This window comes from Pelobates fuscus, chromosome 7 (genome assembly GCF_036172605.1).
Source record: "Pelobates fuscus isolate aPelFus1 chromosome 7, aPelFus1.pri, whole genome shotgun sequence".
In the NCBI taxonomy this organism is placed as follows: Eukaryota; Metazoa; Chordata; class Amphibia; order Anura; family Pelobatidae; genus Pelobates; species Pelobates fuscus.
Genome location: NC_086323.1, coordinates 32,024,798 through 32,039,058, shown reverse-complemented (window position 1 = coordinate 32,039,058; position 14,261 = coordinate 32,024,798). Strand labels below are relative to the sequence as shown.

Below are 14,261 nucleotides of genomic sequence, written 5' to 3'. Positions count from 1 at the left end.
CCCAGGAAGCTGCTTTGGGCCCCCAAGGAGTAATTGGGCCCGGGGCAGCTGCCCCTTTTGCCCCTTGTTAAAGACGGCCCTGGCTTGATATATACACCAAAACTGCTTCATTAAGGTAAAGTTGTTTTGGTGACTGTAGTGTCCCTTTAACCTTCTCTCTGCCTCACTTATTTTTGTCTGTTAGACTAGATTAAGTGTACATGTATATGCTATACGACAGGGGTGCCCAAAAGGAAGATCCCCAGATGTTGTAGAACTACAGCTTCCATGATGCTTTGTCATTCTAAAGCAGTCTAAATGCATGCAAAGCATCATGGGAGTTGTAGTTCTACAACATCTGGGGATCTACCTATTGGGTACCCCTGCTATATGGCATGTGCACAAGCAACATCTACTTATTTTAAGGGGAAGGAAAACATGCACGTGCGTGCGTTTAAGTATTTTCCACTGAAGGTGGAGTGAGGAAAATAATTAGCTGGGATAGCTCAGTCTTCTTAATACATATACTATTCACAAAATAAATTAAATCCATATCATTTTTGATACACGTTTTTGAATATATGGATTACGATAAAAATGGAGTGTAACATCCACATTTGAACAAACAGTATGTACTGAACAGCCGTGGTTTGAAGGGTCATTTTCTCCACAATACTGGTTATTTTAAAGTATAATGGGGAACATCCTGATAGAAATTGGGAATCAAAGGTTCATTTATATACAATACATATAAGGCACAAGATGTTTGCAGATTACAAAATCTCAAAAGTTCGGAGCCATTGCCATAAAAACATCTCAATGCTTTCAACTCATACAGATGTAATGATTCCATTAATGCCAGTCGAGACATAAAAAAAAACCTGCATCTAAAGATTTAAAAATGTAAACATTTTGTATGTTAAACGTTTTACTTCAGAAAATCTGCAATTCTCCTCAGACTGGAGGCGGCCATGATTTTATTCCAATACGTGCACATTATAGCATATGGCCATCGTTCCATAGATAACTGAATTCTGATTGGCTGAATAAAACTTTCATTTCAATTTGTTTTTCTTTCCCTGACAGTAAACACCTCTGAATTTGTTCCTTCTAGAAATACACTATATAATTTAATAGAATTTGGAATCAATGAAGTACAGCTTTATCCATTAAAACAATCAGGCAGGATGATTTCACTTTAGGATGTTGTCTCTGTACGGTATGTGTATGATTCCTGCCGTTCTCCTATTCATAGTACACAGCATACACGTTGGCCAGTGCATACAACGAACTGTTCTTGAATGAATATGATGAAAACGTATCATTTGCAGGATCCCAGATGCATCTGCTCCCAATTCTCATACTTTCATCGCGCAGCTGCCCAATGTAGATCAGCACAATGATCTTATATCGAGGGATCATGAGATCCTTCACTCTGGCCTTAATAACCTGGAAACAGACACACGATAAAGCAAAGGTAAACATGGAATACGACAGCATTCACAAAGCTAGGTGCCGGATCTTCAAAATCATTTAAACCTTATAAATGGTTTATAGAGGAGGGTGCACACTAAATTGGGAGTGTGTAACTAGATGAAGAGTTTAGTAACCAGACAGATCTTGGAACGTCAACCTAATATTCCAGTAATTAAGCTAAAATGTGTTACACTCCACTGCCCAAATACAAAATAAATACAAATCACTATTTAGTAGATATACTTTTTATTATGAGTTTTTTTTAAATTGGAATTATATCTAAAAACAACTTGCAAAAACTGCAGATCTCCTGTCTGCTGCCTTTACAAAACCTCCCCATCTAACCACGCCCATATATTCTGTAGCTGTCCAATCACAGACTTCCCAATGCAGCTCAATGAGAAGTGTTTGCAAGGGAGGTGCTCTGGGCAATTGCTGCCTCTTGAGTTCAGTGCAAATAAGCTAACTGAACCAGGAAGTAGAAGGACCGGTTGTCTGCTTGAAAAGCCAGGGGGTGGTAACCAGTATAACTAATAAAAGTGTAAATTTCTATTGAAATCTTCACTATATCGTCAATGAAAGAAAAGAAGACACACTCTTCACACATAAAGCTTTTCAGCAAGTTAAAATGCTTTAGGGGTCTGGAGTGTCCCTTTAAAATAAATCAGCGAAATCAATACATTCACTACCTCTGTGATGGTTTTCGTCATCTGTCTGCAAAACTCAGCTTCATATTTCTCCTCCTGGAGATAACTTGTAAGGACATCCTTTAAAATATTATTTACCGTGGCCACTGGGAAACGCTTTGCTGGACCTGCAGTAAATAGACACTGTCAGGAAGAATCCAACCGTATAAATGTACAATAAACATTTTTATAAAAAAAAAAAAACAACAAAAAAAATTGTTACATTTCTTGTATATAAAAAGAAAATGTGAATTTGCATTATACAGGATGGAATAAATAAGAACAGATCCACAGACTGATTAATTATAAAAGTAAAGAGATTGTGGTGGAATCTCGGTAAAAATAAATTTAGTAGGCCGAGATTACCACGTGGCATGTGTACGTGCATATGCTGATGTATCGATCAGTTGGTTGCACGAGGCAAGATACGATCAGTAGTGTACGGAGCATGTGCAAGAATACAGGATGTAGTATTCCCCTCCTCCATTGTGCTGGACAAGCCATGCGGTCAAGCAGGAAGTTAATTCTTATTTGTATTGATTGGTCAAGAGAATGTGCGGGTGGAGCTTAATATGGGAGGAGTTATGTGCCTATATAAGGAGCCTGCACTATTGTCCGGGGCTCAGAACTTGCTGTATTTTGGTGACATTAGTCCCTCTGAGTCCCGATCGGTGATCCAATAAAGAATCTCTTCCTTCCTGAAGAAACCTGTGTCCATCTCTCTGTGCTTGGCTTCCGTCAGTTTCTCCGGTATCAAGATGGTAATACATTTCTGGCTGTGTAGTAACAATTTATAACCCTAATTTTATCTATTCCTTTAAACAAACAGTGATTACCCAACTAGCCATTCTTGAAATTACCAGGACTACATCACTTGATGTCTAAAGGTTTCCCCAAGAATTAAAACTCTAAAATGAAATAATTACAATTAAAGTACCAATAAAGGCACTCAGACTGTTTATTAATTTAGGAAAGGGTCTGGGGTGCCGTGTTTCTTTAATTTTGAGACCTGCCGTCTAAAAAAATGCCTTTTGTAGACACTGCAATGTTATGGCTGCAGGGTTAAAAACACATTTAATGGCTGCCTTCCTGATAGCCACTAGAGGCACGTCCCATGAATTACCTAGTCAGACTCAGTTATTCAGTTGAATGCCGCTCATTGGTGTTTGATTGGCACAGTGGGTCATTTTGTGGCGCACGCGCCCCAGTCTCCCGATGTTTCTATATGGCTAAGTATTGGATTGGCTAAGATCATCAGTTTTGATGAACTCAGTCAGGAAGGTGAATCAGCCGCGGAGAGAACAGTGAGGCAAGCATTATGGGCGATGTAGTCCAAAACATCTGGAGGGCCAAAGGTTCTCCACCCCTGCTTTAAGAGAATGTATTCCAAAAGCTCTCATTGCAAAACAAAACCCTGCTTCTTGATTTTCCAATTCCACCCTCAGCCTTGTGATATAATTGTGGTACGACCAGGAGAAATTGGTTTTAACTCTGCTCATTGATTCAGCTATTTTACTTGTCTTAATCGCCACACTCACATATATTTAACCTATGTTTATGTTGCAAAAAACTCAATAAAAACGTATACATTAAACAAAGGAAAAATGTCCACTCTGCATTTACACAGAGCACATGCTGCCATAAACAGTTAAATAGGAAATACTGCTTTGTGGACTTTTTAATACTCTATTAAACATCAGCATGCCTCATTGTAACACAACATTTACAGTTTAATTTCTAAGAAAACTACTCCTACAGGAATATAAACAATTACCTAATTGGTATGTATTCTCCGTCTGTATTGCTGGCCGGGGGATATCATCGTGATGACCTGGCTCGTCTATATAGGAAACTGTGCTCATTGAACTAAAGAAAGACAATACAAGAATTATTTACAAATTGTTCAGAATTTCACTTGTTATCTAGTGTACTGTCAAATTATATATTATCGAGAGAGAGAGAGAGAGGGATAGAGAGAGAGAGAGGGATAGAGAGAGAGAGAGGGAGAGAGAGAGATAGGGATAGAGAGAGAGGGAGAGAGAGGGAGAGAGAGAGGGAGAGAGAGAGAGAGAGATAGAGAGAGAGAGAGAGAGAGAGAGAGAGAGAGAGAGGGAGAGAGAGGGAGAGAGAGGGATAGAGAGAGAGGGATAGAGAGAGAGGGATAGAGAGAGAGGGATAGAGAGAGAGGGATAGAGAGAGAGAGAGAGAGAGAGAGAGGGATAGAGAGAGAGGGATAGAGAGAGAGGGATAGAGAGAGAGAGAGGGAGAGAGAGGGATAGAGAGAGAGGGATAGAGAGAGAGGGATAGAGAGAGAGAGAGAGAGAGAGAGAGAGAGGGATAGAGAGAGAGGGAGAGAGAGAGAGGGAGAGAGAGAGAGGGAGAGAGAGAGAGGGAGAGAGAGAGAGAGAGAGGTGCACTCCAGGGATTTTTTAAACTAGATCATGTCATGTAATTTATTGTTAAATCCCCCCTCTTATAATATTGTAAAGCGCTACGGAATCTGTTGGCGCTATATAAATGGCGATAATAGTAATAATAATAATAATGTCATGTTTCAGTCTCAGACTACTTGGTCTGAGACTGAAACTTTGATGTATTTTTGTGATTTCTGTGATACAGTTATTTGTTAGGGTTAGTGTTAGAGTTAACTAGGGTTAGGGTTAGACATGGCCCCAACAATATACAATGGGCAGTAAGGCAAATACAAAATGCCTATACTGGATCTATGCTACAGACAATATATAAAACTAAAAAACATACTAAACATACTTTGCTGGGGGGAAATATAGAAAAAAATAAAGGAAACTCATAATTTATTGTATAAAACATAGTAAATAAATAATGTCTCAAACCCGCTATCACTATACCAAGATCGCAAGCTCTGTGTCTCCAAATGCCCATACTTACTCTTTGGTTTTGGTGAAACTTTCTTTTGGTTTGACCTCATGACTGCTTAGTGATGAGACGCTCCCTCTTTTTTTAAGGAGACGAGCTGCTTTGTCTTTTGCTGCGTCTGACATGTCTGAAAATAAAAATCTAGATTTTCACAAAACAACGCAAACAATCCATTCCTCACATTGGGGTAGTTTATTAGAATCAATAACACAGCACTAAACACTCAGCGAACACAACACACACAGCATGTACCTATATATACACACTTTGCACACACAGCATGTTCCTATATATACACACATTACACACTCAGCATGTACCTATATATACACACATTACACACACAGCATGTACCTATATATACACACTTTGCACACAAAGCATGTACCTATATATATATATATACACATTACACACACAGCATGTACCTATATATACACACTTTGCACACACACAGCATGTACCTATATACACACACATTACACACACAGCATGTACCTATATATACACACTTTGCACACACAGCATGTACCTATATATACACACACATTACACACACAGCATGTACCTATATATACACACACATTACACACACAGCATGTACCTATATATACACACACATTACACACACAGCATATACCTATATATACACACACATTACACACACATTACACACACAGCATATACACTTTGCACACACACAGCATGTACCTATATATACACACACTACACACACAGCATGTACCTATATATACACTTTACAGACACACACAGCATGTACCTATATATACACACATTACACACACAGCATGTACCTATATATACACACATTACACACACAGCATGTACCTATATATACACACACAGCATGTTCCTATATATACACACATTACACACAGTATGTACCTATATATACACACATTACACACACAGCATGTACACTTTGCACACACACAGCATGTACCTATATATACACACATTACACACACAGCATGTACCTATATATACACACATTACACACACAGCATGTACCTATATATACACACACAGCATGTACCTATATATACACACATTACACACACAGCATATACCTATATATACACACACATTACACACACAGCATGTACCTATATATACACTTTGCACACACAGCATGTACCTATATATACACACTTTGCACACACAGCATGTACCTATATATACACACATTACACACACAGCATGTACCTATATATACACACTTTGCACACACACAGCATGTACCTATATTTACACACACAGCATGTACCTATATATACACACTTTGCACACACACAGCATGTACCTATATATACACACACAGCATGTACCTATATATACACACACAGCATGTACCTATATATACACACACATTACACACACAGCATGTACCTATATATACACACACAGCATGTACCTATATATACACACATTGCACACACAGCATGTACATATATATACACACATTACACACACAGCATGTACCTATATATACACTTTGCACACACACAGCATGTACCTATATATACACACACACATTACACACACAGCATGTTCCTATATATACACACAGCATGTACCTATATATACACACTTTGCACACACAGCACGTACCTATATATATATATATATACACACATTACACACACAGCATGTACCTATATATACACTTTGCACACACACAGCATGTACCTATATACACACACATTACACACACAGCATGTACCTATATATACACACTTTGCACACACAGCATGTACCTATATATATACACATTACACACACAGCATGTACCTATATATACACTTTGCACACACAGCATGTACCTATATATACACACTTTGCACACACAGCATGTACCTATATATACACACATTACACACACAGCATGTACCTATATATACACACTTTGCACACACACAGCATGTACCTATATATACACACACAGCATGTACCTATATATACACACACAGCATGTACCTATATATACACACACAGCATGTACCTATATATACACACACAGCATGTACCTATATATATACACACACACATTACACACACAGCATGTTCCTATATATACACACACAGCATGTACCTATATATACACACTTTGCATACACAGCACGTACCTATATATATATACACACACATTACACACACAGCATGTACCTATATATACACTTTGCACACACACAGCATGTACCTATATACACACACATTACACACACAGCATGTACCTATATATACACACTTTGCACACACAGCATGTACCTATATATATACACATTACACACACAGCATGTACCTATATATACACTTTGCACACACAGCATGTACCTATATATATACACACATTACACACACAGCATGTACCTATATATACACACTTTGCACACACACAGCATGTACCTATATATACACACACAGCATGTACCTATATATACACACACATTACACACACAGCATGTACCTATATATACACACATTACACACACAGCATATACCTATATATACACACACATGACACACAGCATATACCTACATATACACTTTGCACACACACAGCATGTACCTATATATACACACATTACACACACAGCATGTACCTATATATACACTTTACACATACACACAGCATGTACCTATATATACACACATTACACACACAGCATGTACCTATATATACACACACAGCATGTACCTATATATACACACACACAGCATGTACCTATATATACACACAGCATGTACCTATATATACACACATTACACACACAGCATGTACCTATATATACACACACAGCATGTACCTATATATACACACAGCATGTACCTATATATACACACACAGCATGTTCCTATATATACACACACAGCATGTACCTATATATACACTTTACAGACACACACAGCATGTACCTATATATACACACATTACACTCACAGCATGTACCTATATTTACACACATTACACACACAGCATGTACCTATATATACACACACAGCATGTACCTATATATACACTTTACAGACACACACAGCATGTACCTATATATACACACATTACACACACAGCATGTACCTATATATACACACACAGCATGTACCTATATATACACACAGCATGTACCTATATATACACACACAGCATGTTCCTATATATACACACACATTACACACACAGCATGTACCTATATATACACACATTACACACTCAGCATGTTCCTATATATACACACACATTACACACAGCATGTACCTATATATACACACATTACACACAGTATGTACCTATATATACACACAGCATGTACCTATATATACACACACAGCATGTACCTATATATATATATATATATACACACATTACACACACAGCATGTACCTATATATACACACATTACACACTCAGCATGTTCCTATATATACACACACACACACACACATTACACACTTTACACATACACACAGCATGTACCTATATATACACACATTACACACAGCATGTTCCTATATATACACACACAGCATGTTCCTATATATACACACACAGCATGTACCTATATATACACACATTACACACACAGCATGTACCTATATATACACACTTTGCACACAGCATGTACCTATATATATACACACACATTACACACACAGCATGTACCTATATATACACTTTGCACACACACAGCATGTACCTATATACACACATTACACACACAGCATGTACCTATATATACACACTTTGCACACACAGCATGTACCTATATATATATATATACACATTACACACACAGCATGTACCTATATATACACTTTGCACACACACAGCATGTACCTATATATACACACTTTGCACACACAGCATGTACCTATATATACACACATTACACACACAGCATGTACCTATATACACACTTTGCACACACAGCATGTACCTATATATACACACACATTACACACACAGCATGTACCTATATATACACACTTTGCACACACACAGCATGTACCTATATATACACACATTACACACACAGCATGTACCTATATATACACACACAGCATGTACCTATATATACACACACATTACACACACAGCATGTACCTATATATACACACATTACACACACAGCATATACCTATATATACACACACATGACACACAGCATATACCTACATATACACTTTGCACACACACAGCATGTACCTATATATACACACATTACACACACAGCATGTACCTATATATACACACATTACACACACAGCATGTACCTATATATACACACACAGCATGTACCTATATATACACACACAGCATGTTCCTATATATACACACACTACACACACAGCATGTACCTATATATACACTTTACAGACACACACAGCATGTACCTATATATACACACATTACACACACAGCATGTACCTATATATACACACACAGCATGTACCTATATATACACACACACATTACACACTTTACACATACACACAGCATGTACCTATATATACACACATTACACACAGCATGTTCCTATATATACACACACAGCATGTTCCTATATATACACACACAGCATGTACCTATATATACACACACAGCATGTACCTATATATACACACATTACACACAGCATGTTCCTATATATACACACACATTACACACAGCATGTTCCTATATATACACACACAGTATGTACCTATATATACACACATTACACACAGCATGTTCCTATATATACACACACAGCATGTTCCTATATATACACACTTTGCACACACAGCATGTACCTATATATATATACACACACATTACACACACAGCATATACCTATATATACACACACATTACACACAGCATATACCTACATATACACTTTGCACACACACAGCATGTACCTATATATACACACATTACACACACAGCATGTACCTATATATACACACACATCATGTACCTATATATACACTTTACAGACACACACAGCATGTACCTATATATACACACAGCATGTGCCTATATATACACACACATTACACACAGCATGTTCCTATATATACACACATTACACACAGCATGTTCCTATATATACACACATTACACACAGCATGTTCCTATATATACACACATTACACACACCATGTTCCTATATATACACACATTACACACACAGCATGTTCCTATATACACACATTACACACACACAGCATGTACCTATATATATACACACACACATTACACACACAGCATGTACCTATATATATATACACACACACAGCATGTTCCTATATACACACACACACATTACACACAGCATGTACCTATATATACACACATATATATACAGTACCCACAGCCCCCCCTCCCCACACTCCCAGTACCCAGTCCCCCCCCTCCCAGTTCCCACAGCCCCCCTCCCCACACTCCCAGTACCCACAGCCCCCCCTCCCCACACTCCCAGTACCCACAGCCCCCCTTCCCCACACTCCCAGTACCCAGAAGCCGCCTCCCCACACTTCCAGTACCCACAGCCTCCCCCCCCCCCCCAGTACCCACAGGCCTCCCTCCCCACAATCCCAGTAACCACAGCCCCCCTCCCCACACTCCCAGTACCCACAGCCTCCCCCTCCCCGCAATCCCAGTACCCACAGCCCCCCCCTCCCCGCAATCCCAGTACCCACAGCCCCCCCCTCCCCGCAATCCCAGTACCCACAGCCCCCCACTCCCCCCACTCCCAGTACCCACAGCCCCCCACTCCCAGTACCCACAGCCTCCCCCTCCCCACAATCCCAGTACCCACAGCCCCCCTCCCCCCCTCCCAGTACCCACAGCCCCCCACTCCCCACACTCCCAGTACCCACAGCCCCCCCCCCCCACGCTCCCAGTACCCACAGCCCCCCCCCACACTCCCAGTACCCACAGCCTCCCCCTCCCCACAATCCCAGTACCCACAGCCCCCCCTCCCCCCTCCCAGTACCCACAGTTCCCCCCCCTCCCCCCTCCCAGTACCCACAGTTCCCCCCCCACCCCCCCTCCCCCCTCCCAGTACCCACAGTTCCCCCTCCCCCCCCCTCCCAGTACCCACAGCCCCCCCCCCCCTCCCCGTACCCACAGCCCCCCCCCTCCCCGTACCCACAGCCCCCCCCTCCCCGTACCCACAGCCCCCCACAGGCACTCACTGTTTCCTCGCACCGCGATCTGGGTCAGCGTTCTGTTGCCAAGAGCAACCACCGCACAACAAGGGGCGGAGCGTCTTCCTGGAGAGGGCGAATGAGAAGCCGAGCAATGAGTGACGTCATCGACACGGAAACCGGTGTGACAGGGCCAGAGCTCCACATACAGTGATCCTAACAGAGCTCCACATAGTGATGCTGGCAGAGCTCCACATACAGTGATCCTAACAGAGCTCCTACACAAAGCTCCACATAGAGTGATGCTGACAGAGATCCTACACAGAGCTCCACATACAGTGATCATAACAGAGCTCCACATACAGTGATCCTAACAGAGCTCCTACACAGAGCGACACATACAGTGATCCTAACAGAGCTCCACATGCAGTGATCCTGACAGAGCTTCTACATACAGTGATCCATTCCTAACAGAGCTCATACACAGAGCTCCTACACAGAGCTCCACAGCTATCCTAACAGAGCTCTACAGTGATCCTGACAGAGCTCCTACACAGAGCTCCACATACAGTGATCCTAACAGAGCTCCACATACAGTGATCCTGACAGAGCTCCTACACAGAGCTCCACATATAGTGATCCTGACAGAGCTCCACATACAGAGATCTGACAGCTTCTACACAGAGCTCCACATAAAGTGATCCATTCCTAACAGAGCTCATACACAGAGCTCCACATACAGTGATCCTGACAGAGCTCCTACACAGAGATCTGACAGAGCTTCTACACAGAGCTCCACATACAGTGATCCTGACAGAGCTCATACACAGAGCTCCACATACAGTGATCCTGACAGAGCTCCTTATCTGAGCTCCATGGAGTTTTACATACAGTGATCCTGACAGAGCTCCTAATGCAAGCTCCACGGAGCTTTACATACAGTGACTGATGCTGACAGACCTCCACGGAGCTTTACATAGTGATCCTGACAAAGCTCCTAACCTGAACATATTATATATATATATATATATTTTATATTCATTTAAATACATTTTTGTTCTCTTTCAGTACAGCATGAACTCACCCTGAATTCAACACGGTGCAGGACACATTCCCAATAGATCCATATGGATTTCAGTTCTTGCAATCAATATCATAAAACTGCAGAGTTTTTGCTTTACATTCACACAACAAACACCTCGAAATCCACCTCAACCCAAATAGGTTTTATTACATTTAGGTGTGGGACTGTGTAGATTCTACATGGCAAACTCGCGGCCCACAATAAATATCTGCCGCCCGGTGAGTCGCGAGTTTGACATGTTAAGGCAGAGTATGCACCTGCTCTCCACACATTGCAGGCGTAGCGAGGGAGCGTGCACCCTCTGTAGTGATGCCGGAATATGACGTACTTCCGGCCCGGCCGCGGCTGGACAGTGGAGGACCTGGAGGTGCACAAAGGCACACAACGCCATGTCACATTCAGATATGACGTCAACATGCTCCACCTTCACAGGGTTTCAAGGAGTAGCGGGAGGATCCGCTTTGGAACAGGGTGCAGACGGCGCCTTTGGGGGTATACCAGAGGCTGGATTCCGGAGTCGCATACAGGCAGTGGAATGTGAGTGGAGTCTGCTTGTTAGCTAATAATGTTTTTTTTTTTTTTTTTTTTTTTAAACAGGGGCCGGGATTTAGTAGAGGGAGAAGTACTGGGATTTAGTATAGAAGAGGGGAATGTGGTCTAGAATAGGGGGGTACCTACAAAAATGCCCCAGAACTGCTGAATGCTGTTAGAGAAAGTCTCACTGTGCGTCTGACTTTCTAAACTATAAATTTATGCCGCGCTCATAAAGCTCGGCTCTTTCCTCTGCCAAAGTAAATTACTTCAATACCCTCATAACCACACTCTCCCGCGAACCCAAAAACGACTATTCCACACATTTAGCGCTCTTCTTCGCTCTATGGTTCCTCCTCCATCTACTAACTTGACTGCCTCAGACTTTGCAACTCACTTTATTGACAAGATCTCTACAATCAGGGAAGAGATCCCTCGTCTTTCTTCTTCCCCTTACAATACTTCCCCTAACCTCACTCCCTCTGCTGTTCTACAGCGAAAAGGCTTCTGCTCTGCTCCAGTCTTCCCGCCCCACCACCTTCTCCCTAGATCCAATTCCCTCGCATTTAATTTGTACTCTGTCTTCTCTTTCTCTACCTCTCACTAAAATTATCAATCTCTCTCTCTCCTCTGGTATATTTCCATCACCCTTCAAACATGCAACCCCAATTCTAAAGAAGCCCAACCTTGACCCTAACTCCCCGTCCAACTACCGTCCTCTCTCGCTACTGCCTTTTGCATCCAAGATCCTTGAAAGAATTGTGTATGCGAGATTGACAGACTTCCTCGAATCCAACTCTCTGCTAGATCCGCTTCAGTCTGGTTTACGCGTAAAGCACTCTGTGAAAACGGTTCTGACCAAAGTACCTAATGATCTACTCGCTGCAAAATCTCGTCACTACTGTATCCTAATTCTCCTTGACCTTTCTGCAACTTGACACTGTTGATCATCAACAGCTTCTTCTCATCCTCCGCAATTTCGGTCTACAAGATATTGCTCTCTCCTGGTGCTCCTCCTACCTCACCCAGCGCTCTTTCAGTGTCTCTTTCTCTGGCTCTGCTTCTTCTCCCCAACTCCTCTCTGTTGGTGTCCCCCAAGGTTCAGTCCTTGGTCCCCTACTGTTCTCCATCTATAACGCCTCCCTTGGTAAACTCATTAGCTCCTTTGGCTTCCAATATCATTTCTATGCAGATGACACGCAAATCTATCTGTCCTCTCCTGCTCTCTCCCCGTCCCTCTTGTCTAGTGTCTCTGACTGCCTCTCTGCTATTTCTAACTGGATGGCTGCCCACTTCCTTAAACTCAACTTGACCAAAACTGAAATTCTGGTGTTGACTCCCTCAAGTGTTGCTACTCCTGTGTCTCCCTCCCTCCAAGTAAACGGTGCTACCGTCAGCTCCACCACGCAGGCTCGCTGCCTAGGTGTTCTCTTTGACTCCGACCTCTTCTTCACCCC

At 41.6% G+C, this 14,261-nt stretch overlaps 1 protein-coding gene across 1 annotated transcript; it reads right to left on the bottom strand.

Annotated features, from left to right (window-relative positions):
- Positions 1 to 695: 695 nt before the first annotated feature.
- On the bottom strand, positions 696 to 11,296 carry DYNLT5 (dynein light chain Tctex-type family member 5). The gene is made up of 5 exons (XM_063427213.1): positions 11,238 to 11,296; positions 5,049 to 5,163; positions 3,916 to 4,007; positions 2,145 to 2,269; positions 696 to 1,428 (listed from the first exon to the last, which is right to left on the bottom strand). Exons 2-5 carry the CDS (start codon positions 5,159 to 5,161, stop codon positions 1,225 to 1,227), a joined length of 534 nt encoding a protein of 177 aa, XP_063283283.1. The 5' UTR covers positions 5,162 to 5,163; positions 11,238 to 11,296; the 3' UTR covers positions 696 to 1,224.
- Positions 11,297 to 14,261: the final 2,965 nt, after the last annotated feature.